We start from the raw sequence: 13995 nt of genomic DNA on the forward strand, positions 1-13995 counted from the left end.
AAATTGACTCTGGTGTGAGTGTGTTTGTGTCTGTGTCTATGTGCGCTGAGCAATGGACTGGCATCCCATCCAGGGTGTATCCTGCCTTGCGCCAATTGTTTGCCGGAATAGGCTCCAGCTCCACTGAGACCCTGATTTGGAAGAAGTGGTTAGAAAGTGGATGGATGAATAAATTACTGTTGTCTAAACCATTAATAAAATTGCACAAAGTCAGCTGAATACTGGCAGGAAAAACTCCACAAAACAGGATCTTCTTCTTTACTTCTGGCAGCTTCACGAGTGTTTTTGTTTCTCATCAGGAGTGGAAGATATTGAAATTGGTGTTGATGAGGATGGATTCATATTCTTGGCCTTTGAGTCGCCAGAGATGAATGACTCAAGCCAGTTCATCTGGGCAAAGAATTACCGTGATGCTATAGATGCTGGAAGAGTCAAAATCGAATCCAAACATAACAGGTGAGAATGACTTAATCTACTAAAGAACTTTTGTGTGATGACAGATCAATTGTTAGGTACACACCACAGGTAACTGTTTTTAGATTTAGAGGCAGCTTTGATACAAAAATGTTTGCTTCTTACTTTATGTTAAAAAAAACCCTGAGACAGCACAAAGAAACAGAGACTGGTATTCTGCTTCAGAGGAAATGGCACCTGCTTTCTGATAATTTGATACTGGGCTTATTTTTTTGCTTCACGTGTTCTCCTTGGGCAGCACTGTGTCCCAGTGGTTAGCATTGGGTTCAATTCCTGGGGTGCTATATATGTGGAGTTTGCATGTTCTCCCTGTGTTCGCATGATTTTCCTCTGAGTGCCCCAGTTTAGTACTATAATCCAAAATCATACTGGCAGGTTTATTGGCTTCTGGGAAAATTGGCTCTGGTGTGAGTGTGTTCATTTGCATTTGACTGACATCCCATCTAAGATTTACAGTATCCTGCTTTGTGCCCATTGCTTGCCGGAATAGACTCTGGCTCCCCTGTGACCCTGAATTGGATAAAGGAGGGGTTACAAAAGGAATGGACAGATGTCCTTAGACTCAAGCCCAAGCTCATTACTATATATAATATATTGTTGGTGAAAAGTCATGAAGTATAGCTGGAAACCAACAAAGGGCTGAGTGCCACTCAAAACCCAGAGCCAGGGATATATCTGATCTTGAAGTGAAAGAAGGCATCCCTTCTTCCACAAGTCATTGTGGAAGACGTGTACAGAAAGGACAGCTAGAGCGGCCTCTGCTGGTAACAAGTAGAAGTGCACCAGGGTGGTGCTAAAACAACAAATTATTCACACTGCAATCAGGGTTGAGCATTTTTTGGGATGGGGACTCATGTTCATTTGCAGAATCTGGAACTCATATTCTATAAGCATATGAGACCTTGTGCTCCAGAGAACCCAGCCTGAACGCACCTAACATGGGGTTTGTTACAGTGATGACTTCAGAGCAGTTCAGTCCGTTTCTGCTCCTGGAGGACCAAAGTATTTTAATTTTTTGTTTAAAAACAGCAGCATTGTTAACAGTAACTGAGTTCTCGGTCCTTGAAATGACGAAGGTTGAAGCTAACTGAACTATCAGTGTCCTTAATCAAAGTTTATTCAGTTTGGAGCTCTTGAAACCGCAGGACCTTTAGAAAACCTAGCTGCAGTGTACAATACCATGGTAAAAGCATTGTGAAGTGTAAGAAAGCAGCGGTTCCCATTCCTGGTGCAGCAGGCCCACACACCTGCTGGTTTTCATTCCAGCAGAGCCTAATTACCTGAGCTTGCTTGATTTGAATGTTTGTTTGAGGTTTTTTCCTATTCAAAACTTTGGGATTTTATTTAGCTAATGAAATACTGTAGTTAAAAGGCACCTTCCAAAATGTTTAAAAGTTGAAAATACTCAAAAGGTTCAAATTAATCCTATTATGAAGTCAATTAAGGGTTCAGTTGTGTAACTGAGAGTTCATCTAGAAAATAAATCAGTAGGTGTGTGGACCTGCAGTACAAGGCCTGGGAACCCTTGTATTAAAACTTTGGTAAAACACAGGGGGAAGACAGTAAAAGGGATGCAAAGAGTCGGAAACAAGGAAACACAAATGAGTTCTATCAAGCAGAGTAAAGCCGTGGGGAAAATTCAGAAAGTGCCCTGCAATTTCACCATGGCAAACTCTCCGAAGAGGAGGTGTCAGATTAAAGATTTAGTTAATTGGCATCTAGAAGCCGGACTGAGAGTCAGAATTGTAATTCTGTGGTTCCTAAGGTTTGTGAGCATGACATATGTTAATCAGTTTATTTGTTTGCCTCAGATCCAGACTCATTTTCACCAATCCATCCGAGAAGGACCTGGGTTTGTACACAGTGGAAATAAGCGATATCAATGACATCTCTTCCAGCTACGCTTTTACAGAAAAAGGTAACAGCTGTTATCCCTTAGTCGGGTACAGCACAGTTATCAGGACACTACTGGTAAAGGGTACCAGCAGTGTACATAGTATGATCTGTCTTTTCCTTCTCCCCCCAGACTTGGAGAGACTTTTGAAACTTAGCTGGCAAGTAAGGAACCCGTGTAAGTGAGTTTTGAGCTTTTCTACTTAAAGGACAGAACCCACAGGTGTTTGGTCTCATGCTAGGATTTGACTGCCTGATCCTTCTCAAAGCATTGCTGCTGTCTGCTAGTAAGTGTATAAAGATTCCAGCATTGGAGTGAATAGATGTAGGATTAGAAATATATATTTTTTTACTTAAACTATTCTGGAAAAGTGCTGCACCTTATATGGAGTTTAAACCATATAAGTAAATGTTTACCAAAGCACAAAGAAAGCATTTCTGATGTTTGTTTCAAATATGTATCAGAAACATTCCAAAAGTATCTATACTTCATGTGAAAGTCTAAGAACTTAGCATATTGTATATTCTAAATATGAAGCAGGTGATGGTTTGCACCACTAAATCAGGTTTCTCAGTTGGAAGCATGCTAAAAATGTCACTTTTGATTCTGGCACATCCAACAAGACTTTAAACCAATGGATTTAAGAATCTCCTGGGCCCCCCAAGAGCTTTGCAAAGTCCCAGGTGCCGTTAATCTTTGGAGACGGCCGAGCGCGGTGTCTGAGCAATTGTAAGCCAGCACTACATTTCCCCTTCTGTCTGTTGCTTTCGGAGCTGAATCCTAAGCTGGGCTCTAACAAATGAAAATATAGTTCACGCAGAGTGAAATGAGGTTTGTCTTGGCCTTGTCGTTTTAACAAACAACCAAGAATCCCCTATGCAGACTCCAACAGACATTGATGAAAACCGACAGGTCTTGCTTGGCATTTCTAAGCATCACATACTGCTTCTGGCCTGTAGACGCACATTAGGCTTATGAACTGTCATAGTTAATCCATAACAGGATCCGAGGAGGCGACACTTGGGAATTTTGCTTTTGTCTGTCTTGCATATTTATGGAATTTATCATAGAGCACTCCAGCATGGTTTATCTGCTTGAGCTCATTAATTTCAGTTTCAGTAAACTGCAAGAGACACAGGGCCATGTGCCTAAGGCATTCTTCCCTGAGCAGGCCATAGTCTTCCAGGCTTTTTTTGGGAAGAAGTTATAGACCAACTCCTGATGTTAATATTAATCTTAATCAATGCAAAATAATTTAATCTTAAATTAGCCTCCTGGAAAGACACACAAGACTGATTTTTCCCAGCTTTGTAAACGTAGTCAGCATATGGACTCCAGTGGAGAAAACTGGATGTCCGACGCAAGCTGTTTCCTGTATCCTGCAGTGATTGGTCTGGTATCGGGCTGGGAAGTCGAGGTCTTCGAAAAGGGAGATGTCCGCCTCTGGTTGCAAGTTGAAAAGCTAAGCCCTGCCGCGGAGCTCAGACTGATCTTCAACGATCAGGAGATTACCAGCACTCCGGTGAGTCTGTGCTTCATCAGAAGACATGACTGCTACAGTCTGTCTAACCGCAGGGGCATAGTCAACCAAGATAACACAGGACAGGAGGAAGTGTTACAAAAGTAACCAGCAGGGCAATGAAAACAAAGGAACTGAATGACCCAGTCTGGAAATACAGACAATGATTCCTCTACAGCTCATTTACTGTTGCATGTGGGAGACCATCCTCATAACTGAGACAGAGGTACTGTACATTTCGTTACAAGAGGTACATTTTGCCATACAAGAAAAAAAAAATCTGCAAAGGAGCTTTGCAAAGTGAGCAGCATACAAACATTCCCTGAAACATTTGAGAAAGAGATGGATCTCCTGGTTGTCTAATTACCTGCTGCAGAGCTGTTTTATTCATGAGATCTGCAGGCTCTGTCTCAGTTCAAAGTACAAGGCTGGCTGTGGCTCGCGTGATGTGAGATTGTAGCTGCAAGTGCCCCCAGGTGACAGCCGTGTCAGTACCAGATGGCACCCAGGCAGTGGAAGTCCTGCCTTCTGGCAGGGAGAGGGGTGAGCCACATGTCTCGAAGTCACAGTGGCCCTGTGTGTGGCTCTAACCCAACATCCTTGCTGTTAGTCTCACCCCTGCTGATTCAAGACACAAAGAATTACTTTTCTGTTCGGCAGATGGCATACGATATTGATTCTGGAAAGCAGTAGGTAATGAAAAGAAAATGGCTCATTACATTGGAATTTCTTCAATACGTCTGTCTGTACGTATGCCATTCAGCACTGAACAAACTCCACTCTTTGTAACTTAGTGTCCTTTTACAGTAGACCATCCTTTTGGTTTTTAATTGCTATAATGATAGGTACTTAAATTTGTAGTGCTAGTGGCATACAGAATATAACATAATATAAATATTTGTTTCTCTTAAAAGCTAAGTTAACATTTCAATTATGTGCAGTGCTTTAGCATAAGAACTTATTAGTTCTCTTAAAAGCACAATTGTTGCCAGATTTTTACCAGTGTTTGTGTGTGCTCCATTTTGGGCAGGGTATTTATTGTGTCACATTTTGTGTATTTATTTTTTTATATATATAATAATTATATAATAATTGCTTACACTTATATAGCGCTTTTCTGGACACTCCACTCAAAGCGCTTTACAGGTAATGGGTTCTCCCCTCCTCCACCACCACCAATGTGCAGCATCCACCTGGATGATGCGACGGCAGCCATAGTGCGCCAGAAAGCTCACCACACATCAGCTATCAGTGGGGAGGAGAGCAGAGTAATAAAGCCAATTCATAGATGGGGATTATTAGGAGGCCATGATTGATGAGGGCCAATGAGAAATTTGGCCAGGACGCCAGGGTTACACCCCTACTCTTTTCGAGAACAGGGCAAGCACCCCCTGCTGGCCCCACTAACACCTCTTCCAGCAGCAACTTGAGATTTTCCCAGGAGGTCTCCCATCCAGGTACTGACCAGGCTCACACCTGCTTAGCTTCAGTGGGTTGCCAGTTGTGAGTTGCAGGGTGATATGGCTGCTGGCCATATACCCTTATATTTAGACAAAGCAGTTACTCCAGTGTTGGCCTGGTTCCCAGATCTGTTCAAATAATGGCTGTAGCTCAAGACCAAGCACAGCTGAGCTCTGGTATCTGTGACTGTGCTTGCACCAAATCTTTTTACAGACTCGCAAGATCAATTTCGATAGAGCCAAGGGACTGGTGGAGATATTGATTGACCCATTTTCTGATGCTAATGAGGGGTCTTACACCGCCCAGCTGAAAGATGGACGCGCAAAGAATCAGTTCACCTTGGTGCTCGTGGATGAGAGTAAGCAGAACTTGTTTTACATTCTGGGACCCACAGCGAGTAAGGCTTCGGCAGTTGCAGTAGAAAATATTTTTGGTTTATATTTCTTAACTTCCCTCCATTTTCTAGCCAAATTATCCAATACATGTTCGCTGGGGAGCCAGAGCTTATCCCAGAAGGCAACAGGTGTAAGGCAGTATATTCACACACAAACACAGACACACACTCACAGTGGGAGGAAACTGGAGCACCTGGAGGAAACCCACACAAATGCAGGGAGAACATACAAACTCCACACATATAGCACCCCAGGAATGAAATCTAGTGCCCGGGCACCACAAGAAACCAATGTTAACCACTGCACCTCTGTGTCACTCCATTACTTTCCTTAGTAGTCTCAAAGGTCACGTGAAATCACATGAAATGTGCAACCAGAAAACATTCATCCTTTTTTTAAGGCCATGTACTGACTACAGCATTAATTAATTAATTCAACTTGATTGTCATTAAACTTACACAGGTGCATAGTATAATGAAAAGTGTTTCTCATTAGTCACTCAGGTGCAGTATATAAAAAGGACAGAAGATAAGACAATAGACAGTAACACAATAGCAATAACAGTAACATGTAATAACATAACATAAATAACATGTAATCAAGTAATCAAAACTGTGCAAAATTCCGCAAACAGAGAAAATATAACAGGACAAAAACAGTGCAAGGTAATTCTTGGAACAGTGCAAAAATAGTATGGTTAAAAATAGTATGGTTAAAAATAGTATGGTTAATAAATAAATATGAAATATTATTACGACTGGTACAGTTTTACTGGACTATCGAGGGGACAGTACAATTTCGGCTTACATGTGTGTGTAGTGGTGTAGGAGTACAGTCATTGTGGGTACAGGAAGACGTTAGGAGAGATCATAATATGGTGGGAGGGAGTGGGGGCGTCACCAACTTGACAGCTCTGGGGAAGAAGCTATTTTGGAGTCTAGAAATTAACTGCAATTTGTCTCAACAAACTCAAATAATTAAACCAACACATTCAGCTCTATGTGCAGTGGAGTGGACAGTCTTCCGAGATGCACCCCTGAATGGTGTCCTTGTAGTGAGAGATTAACGGAAAGTTTCTTCCACAGAGTTCAGGCAGACTTTGGCACAGGCACAGAGCAAAAGGAGAGACTGGAAGAGAAAGTGTGGTGAGTGACCCCAAGATTGTTCAAACCTGCAGTACTGGCAGAGGCTTGTGGTGTATTGACAGACCTCAAGCAGGGCAAAGTCCTAGAGACTTTTCCATGCTGTATCTTGTGGCTGCCCTTGAAATGCCTCCCATGGTATTTGCTGCTAGTTACCATTGGAGTGTCTGGAGTAACACCAAACGAGGGATCAGAATAAAGTCTGTAAGTTGAGCATTAAATATCTAAGCATTAATTCACACCATGGATTAATCACACCCTGAAATGCTTTTTAAGGAAGAAAGCCTCTAAATATGTGATTAATACATTTTAAGCATTTCCCCAGAGGGGTCTTAAAATTTGTACTGTATGTATTTTAATTAGTACTTCACCGTGCTTAATTGATGGTAAAATATCTTTGAAACAGTTTTAAGTTAATGATGTGAGTCTAGTTAAGACAGCAGCTCCATAGCAATTGAACCATTACTCCAGCTGGCTTTTACCAGTGGATGGACTGTAAGTGAGGCAGAGGGATTTAGAAAGCAAAGTCAAGTGCTGAAGAAGTGAGCACAGTGCGATGAAGAGGTTGCAGAATGTCACGCTGCCCTTGCATGCTTGTGAGTGTGGCAGACCATTTTGAAAGCACAATGAAACAATGGCAGATCAAACATAAAACGTGGTAAAACTACAAAAATACTATGAACATTTACCCTGGCAGAACATTTACCATCAACAGTCAGAGAGCGTGTTTAATAAGAGCCAACACTAGAGGAAAAACTGAAAACACTGCCAAGGAGCTGTTTGTCAGAAGTCTGGCCAGATGTGATAGATATCAGCACAGCTGCAATGCCCAGTGAGATCCAATACACTGCATTTAAGCCATATGATGAAAATGTTACAGTATACAGTATAGGAGCACTTAAGGGAAAACACTTTCTTGCAAGTTTAAACAGATGTGTTAGAAAAAGCTGTTTAGAAAAATTCAGAAAGAAGCAGGCCACACAAGCAAGGAACACATTGCATAAATATATCAGCAGCCATATCACCCTGTAACTCACAACTGGCAACCCACTGAAGCTAAGCAGGTGTGAGCCTGGTCAGTACCTGGATGGGAGACCTCCTGGGAAAAACTAAGGTTGCTGCTGGAAGAGGTGTTAGTGGGGCCAGCAGGGGGCGCTCACCCTGTGGTCCATGTGGGTCCTAATGCCCCAGTATAGTGATGGGGACACTATACTGTAAACAGGCGCCGTCCTTCGGATGAGACGTAAAACCGAGGTCCTGACTCTCTGTGGTCATTAAAAATCCCAGGGCGCTTCTCGAAAAGAGTAGGGGTGTAACCCCGGTGTCCTGGCCAAATTTCCAATTGGCCCTTACCAATCATGGCCTCCTAATACTCCCCCTCTATGAATTGGCTACATTACTCTCTGCTCTCCTCCCCACTGATAGCTGATGTGTGGTGAGCGTTCTGGCGCACTATGGCTGCCGTCGCATCATCCAGGTGGATGCTACACATTGGTGGTGGTGGAGGGGAGTCCCCATTACCTGTAAAGCGCTTTGAGTGGAGTGTCCAGAAAAGCGCTATATAAGTGTAAGTAATTATTATTATTATTATTATAACATTTTAATACTCTTCCATGGTTATGGGCTCTTGTGAATTGACGAAGCACAGCCCATATTCAAACCCATCCCTGGACACTGGAGTAGACCTGCTAATCTGGCTGAAGTTTCCTGGGAGTCCTTATTGTTCATTAGACAAAGAAATTGAAATAAATAATAGTTAACATTAAACTGACAATGGCCAAAGTCTCACCTAATTTAATCTTTGTTTTTTCTGGTGCCATTGTGTAGTTCACTGGAAAACCCCTCGATGACTCACACCTGCAGGGCAAGCTGGAGAGCTGTCTTACTGAACCTGCCTAGTCTTAACAATACAGTCCTGATGCTCTGATACACAGCCCTGACCTGTGGGCTCCCTGGAGCTCTTTCAGACACAGTGGTTGTTACACAGCTCCTCAGAGGTCAGCAACACTGATTCTGATTGGAATGGCTATAGAGCGTACTGTGGCACTGGGGGACGTACAGTACGTAAAGGAACATTCCATTTTAAATGTGTGGTTTATTGAAAAATCAAAAGTATATTTTCTGTAACCTTGGTGAATTATTAGATCTCGATGGAGTGTCATTCACCTGCCCCTCTCTCTTTATTTTTAAGGGCCATATTTTCTGGAGTTCTTGTCTTGGAAAGTGACAGAAAACTGTGATCTTCACTTCTCGTGCAAGGTACTCAAATTTCTCGAACTTGTCAGTGCACTCTTCCAAGGAACAAAAATAGTAAATTGGTAGAAAATATTTGGACAGCTGTATTGAGTTTTAGTTCCTTTAATTCTTCGTTTAAGATTGCCAAAAGTTCTGTTTTACTGTACTTGACTTGCAACTTAAATATCCCCGTAGAATAGCCACTGATACTCCATTGTTCCAACAGAAACAAACTCCTACCTCAAAAAAAGTATTTTGGTACTTTATATTCATTTGCTCGAAGGGTCTTTTCTTTTCAGTGTGCTATTCTGTGAGCTGTTGATTCTGTTCTGTTTTGTGATTAGCTGTTGATTCTGTGCTATTCTATGATTAGCTATCGGAGTCTCTTTCCACACAGGTCACCAACACAAAGAAGGACACAAGTCTGAAGTGGTACAAGGATGGAACCGAGATTCCTCAAATTGAATATAATCCACAAACGGGGATCTGCACCCTAACGATCCCACAGGTAAAGTTACAGAACGCAGGAATAGTGCCACCAATGACCAACTACTGTAAACACACTGTCCACTAACCACACAGGTGCACTACAACCAGCTGCCTGAGAGAACACTGAAAGAATAGTGTGTTCTTTTTCAAAACCTATAGTTAGCTCAAAGCAGTTATTCAACGGATACCAGCTCAAAAGACAGGTTTTTCCTAAGACAAATCTTTTTTTTTGTACTAATAAGTCATGGTTAATTCTGTCTGAAGTTGCTTTCAACTTTAGAGGTAAAGAAAACTGTATGAGTCTTGCATATAAAAAAAGATAGTTACACAGAGAGTTTATCCCCTTTGGTAAATTCTCATGTTTACGCCAGTGCTGATAATTTAAGCATTGTAAGTTTAAAAAGGCATACCCTTAAGAGGTAAATAACAAAAACATGGAATGATAAAATATTTCCAAGTGACTTTGCATAATATGCATATTTATGTGTTGGTCTTTAATTAAACACAGGGGTGTGTTTCCTCACTATAGACTGTCAATATAGACATAATACACAGGAATGTCTCATTCCTCAGTGAGTGTATAAATAGCCTTGACATTAAGACTCAAATTCGCAGTCACTCATCCAGACTGATGGACTGCACACAATACCAGCTGTTGTTTTAAAGAGGTCTTTTTAAAAACTCAGACATAAATATCCCCACCACCACCCCATCTGTACAGAATTAATCAGGCCCCACAGCAAAACTAGCCCACCTGCCTAGGTGATCACACAGAAAGGATCATTTGTTCCTACTTTTTCTGAAATGCAAAAGGATATCAATGTACATTAAGTGGCAGCATTTACTCATTAATGCAAATGCAAAGCTGAGGATCAAAGGACTCTTTTTCCAGATGTGGAGAAAAATATAGGGAGAGGCCTTCACATTCAAATTTTTTTGTATAATCTGGAACATCCCTATATTTTTGCAATAGGATCTTACTTCCATCCCATTTTTCCAATATAAAAATGGGTGGTCACATTGAAAATAATACATTTCAACTGAATAGATTCAGACACAACTGATATTTACTGACATACGCATGAAGAACCCCCAGTGAATCCATTTGAGTAGCAGGACCTGTGGCTCTAAACCTGCTACAGAAGTGGCATCATGGCCCTTGAAACCTGGGCTGTGTAAAAGTATTCCACAGCAGAAGACCTGGCCTTGTGGGGTAGCAGATTTTGCCACTGGCTGTGGAGTGTCACTGCATGACTCAGAACCCACGAGTGGCCATAATCACACTATGGAAGAGCTGCACCTGTTGAACAGGTATATAATCCATAAAGTTTAGAAACAGGTCTTGTATTTCACTGTCTCAGTGGGGGTTCTTACAGTTGAGGTTGTCAGGAGAGACTCAACAGATCTTCCACCAGTTATCCATGGAACAGCCAGGGAAGTTGGTCAAAACTCTTTCTTCTCTGCTCCTGAAACCCAACCACACATTTCCTACAAGCCCCTGAGTTTATCTACTGTTATAGGTGTGTATTTAGTGTTTATATGTATATAGGTCTATATGTTTGTGAAATGCCACGATGAGAATATTAAACGTACTAAAACAATAATGCTTCTTTATGTCTTCCTGTGTCTCTTTCATAAGCACATGCTCACTTCTCTGCTCCATCGTTTCTGTCCTGACAGGTGACTATTAAGGACATAGGTGTGTACAAAGCAGTGCTGTCTGATGACCGAGGAGAGGACATCAGTACTGTTGATTTAGTAGATCAAGGTAAGACAGTCTGCAAGAGTTATTTGAAGACACCTTCTACAAATAACACCTGTACTCACTCATTCAGTCCATACAGCTGCTTTGGTAGTTGGTCATTAAGTGATCTGAGGATTTTATCTGGCTAATTTTTGAAAGAAGTCCAGGGATCAACTTCAGTAATATACTTGGATAGCTTGTTCCACACTCCTACAACCCTTTCAGAAAAACAATTGTGCCTTTAGTTTTAAATTTCACAATTTATTCTTAAGAAGTCACCTGGGCTGAGTTTTATCAAAGAAAAATAATCATTTATATGAAGCCAACAAGAAATTATCCATTATTCCTTTTCTTTTGGCAAGAAATACTTTGAAAGTTACAAAAGGTACAAGTGCAGTGCACTGTATGATCTTTGGTGTAAGATTAGTGTTCAGGATTCCTTAAAGAAATTTCTAACTGTTAGGGTGTATCTAATGTGGTATTTTAAATGGCTCAGCCTACTGTGCAACGGCAGTCTTACACTCACTGTCACCCGCAGAATGTAGATAGTGCAGGTTTGATTCTTTTTTAGAAACAATTTTCTTCCAGGATCACTGGATTTACGTAGGTGAATTGAGCGCAAAAACACACACAACAACCCTGTACCCTGTAGAAACAGAACTCTTCACAAGAGCCCATAACCATATCGACACAATTGTCACAAGTGGCCTTGTGTAATAGAGATGAACTACTGGGTCTGCGTCAGCTGTCAAGGGAAGAGAATGAGGAGCAGTGAATTGCATATAGAGAGGTTCAATGACTTTGAGATGGAAAAGCAGCTCTCCATGAAGTTGGATGTCAGTAAGACAGAGTCTGCAGTAAGGCCAGTGGGGCCCAGTAAGGAAAGGTGTTCAGTGGCTGATGACATCCTTCTATTGAGCAGATATTTTGTTAAGTAAATCCAGAAAAATCCTGCACTTGGTGGCATGGTCTTTAGTGTGCCTGCCCCCCCCCACCAACTGCAGATTCCAGGGTTCGATTCCAGCCTCAAACTTGTGTCTGTCTGTGTTTTCTCCAGGTATGTTTTCCTCCCACCTCCTAAACACACATGGGTTAGATTTGATAGGATACTCTAACGTGTCCCTGCATTCTCTGCTGCGCTTCTATGGATAAGTATCCTGTCCAAGGGGGCCAGCAGTCATGTGATTTCAGTTCTGCCTTGTGCCCTGTTCTTCCAGGACTGACGTCCCATGAACCTCCATAGGTTAAAGGCCTTCCTCGTAATTAAAATGAAACCAAAGATTTAAAATCTGAACTGAAATGACTCAATCTAAAGGTACTTCAGCCATTTAAAAAGTTAAATGTACAGTATTGTACCTTTAGGGGAAATGCCTTGTTAAAATGAGCGCCTTTGTATGCAATATATAAATGTCGGCCCTCTGCCTGACCATTGTGCATCGAGATCTCCAAGAAGCTGAGAGGTGCAGTTGTGTTTATGACTACACATTTTGTGCTTGGTGTTTTGTTCCTTTTGCATTGTGTGCAAGTCAGGATTGCTCTTGATCTGGATGGGCCCTGCACAAGTGTCATCATGTTTCATGGAAAGTATGGAAAACACTTTGCACAAAGGGTTGTGGGGGTATGGGCCAAGCCACACAGACATATTTTTGAAGCTGTTAGCTACTAGCAACCAAAAAAGACCAAATGGCCTTCGCTCATTTGTAATCTCTCCTACATGTTGTTGTTCTCAATTCTCTGAGAGAAGCATCTTTCCAGCTGCAGAGAGTGTTGCAATGGCTCTTGCGCATAGGATCGCCGTCACTGATCCACAATGAGATGTGAGAATCAACATTTATTTCTCATTCTAGAATTTGAAAAGCTGCAGCAGGAGCTGTGCAGGCAATGCGGTAAGTGCTACAGAGAAGCTTGACAGTTTCCGTTAGCGCTCACAGTTTAAACACAGCCGAAAATCCCTGTGCTGATGGAGGAATAGGCATGGGTGATGCAGTTCTTCCTAGTTCTGATGTTGGCCAAAGTGGACCAGGGCAGCGTGTCCATTTTAACATTCCAGCCCCTGAGTCACAGAGTGCCTCCTCCAAACATCAGTAAATTCCACTGTCACTTCAATGGGCTCAAATGAGCCCTGTTATAAGAGGCAAGGCTCACTGTACATTACAGCTGGTTTCAGCCTCAGGCTTGGTATAGGCCTAAGGTTAGGGGTTTATGTTCGTAAACAGCATTTGAAACAAGCCTTTGAAACACATCTTAGCTTAACATGTTACAAACAACATTTTATTGAAGTCTATGGAGCATCGATTCATCCTTACGAGCCAGAGGAAAAAACAAGTGTATAAACTGAGATCAGGCAGAAGATGCTAATACTTTTGTCTGCTGCTCAAAAATGCTGAAAAAAATCAGTTTAATATGTGATATCTATTAAATAAACCAAAGAATGGCAGTGTTTCAAATTCCAGGGTGTCATTATATTTATTTGCAATGGTGCAATCAACATCAGAACTATTACATAGTATATCATAATTATTCTTGCAGTTTCATTAAGAATTCCTTATTATTTTGAAGCACTTACCTGTTACAGACATTCTTTTTCACTGTTGGGTGATGGATTCTCACTCTGTGCTGTATTACAATAGACAAGGCTGGTT

General features: G+C 41.6%; 1 protein-coding gene across 1 annotated transcript in view; it reads left to right on the plus strand.

Moving 5' to 3' along the window:
• Positions 1–13995, plus strand: part of myom3 (myomesin 3) — a 95451-nt gene that overhangs the window by 73114 nt on the left and 8342 nt on the right. The window contains exons 22-31 of the mRNA XM_088603119.1: positions 300–456; positions 2286–2392; positions 2501–2545; positions 3754–3890; positions 5562–5706; positions 6829–6888; positions 9077–9144; positions 9518–9628; positions 11290–11377; positions 13201–13239. Coding sequence (XP_088459245.1) covers positions 300–456; positions 2286–2392; positions 2501–2545; positions 3754–3890; positions 5562–5706; positions 6829–6888; positions 9077–9144; positions 9518–9628; positions 11290–11377; positions 13201–13239 — 957 coding nt within the window. The remainder of the gene's footprint in view (positions 1–299; positions 457–2285; positions 2393–2500; positions 2546–3753; positions 3891–5561; positions 5707–6828; positions 6889–9076; positions 9145–9517; positions 9629–11289; positions 11378–13200; positions 13240–13995) is intronic.

Source organism: Lepisosteus platostomus, chromosome 13, assembly GCF_059453375.1.
Source record: "Lepisosteus platostomus isolate fLepPlt1 chromosome 13, fLepPlt1.hap1, whole genome shotgun sequence".
NCBI lineage: Eukaryota > Metazoa > Chordata > Actinopteri > Semionotiformes > Lepisosteidae > Lepisosteus > Lepisosteus platostomus.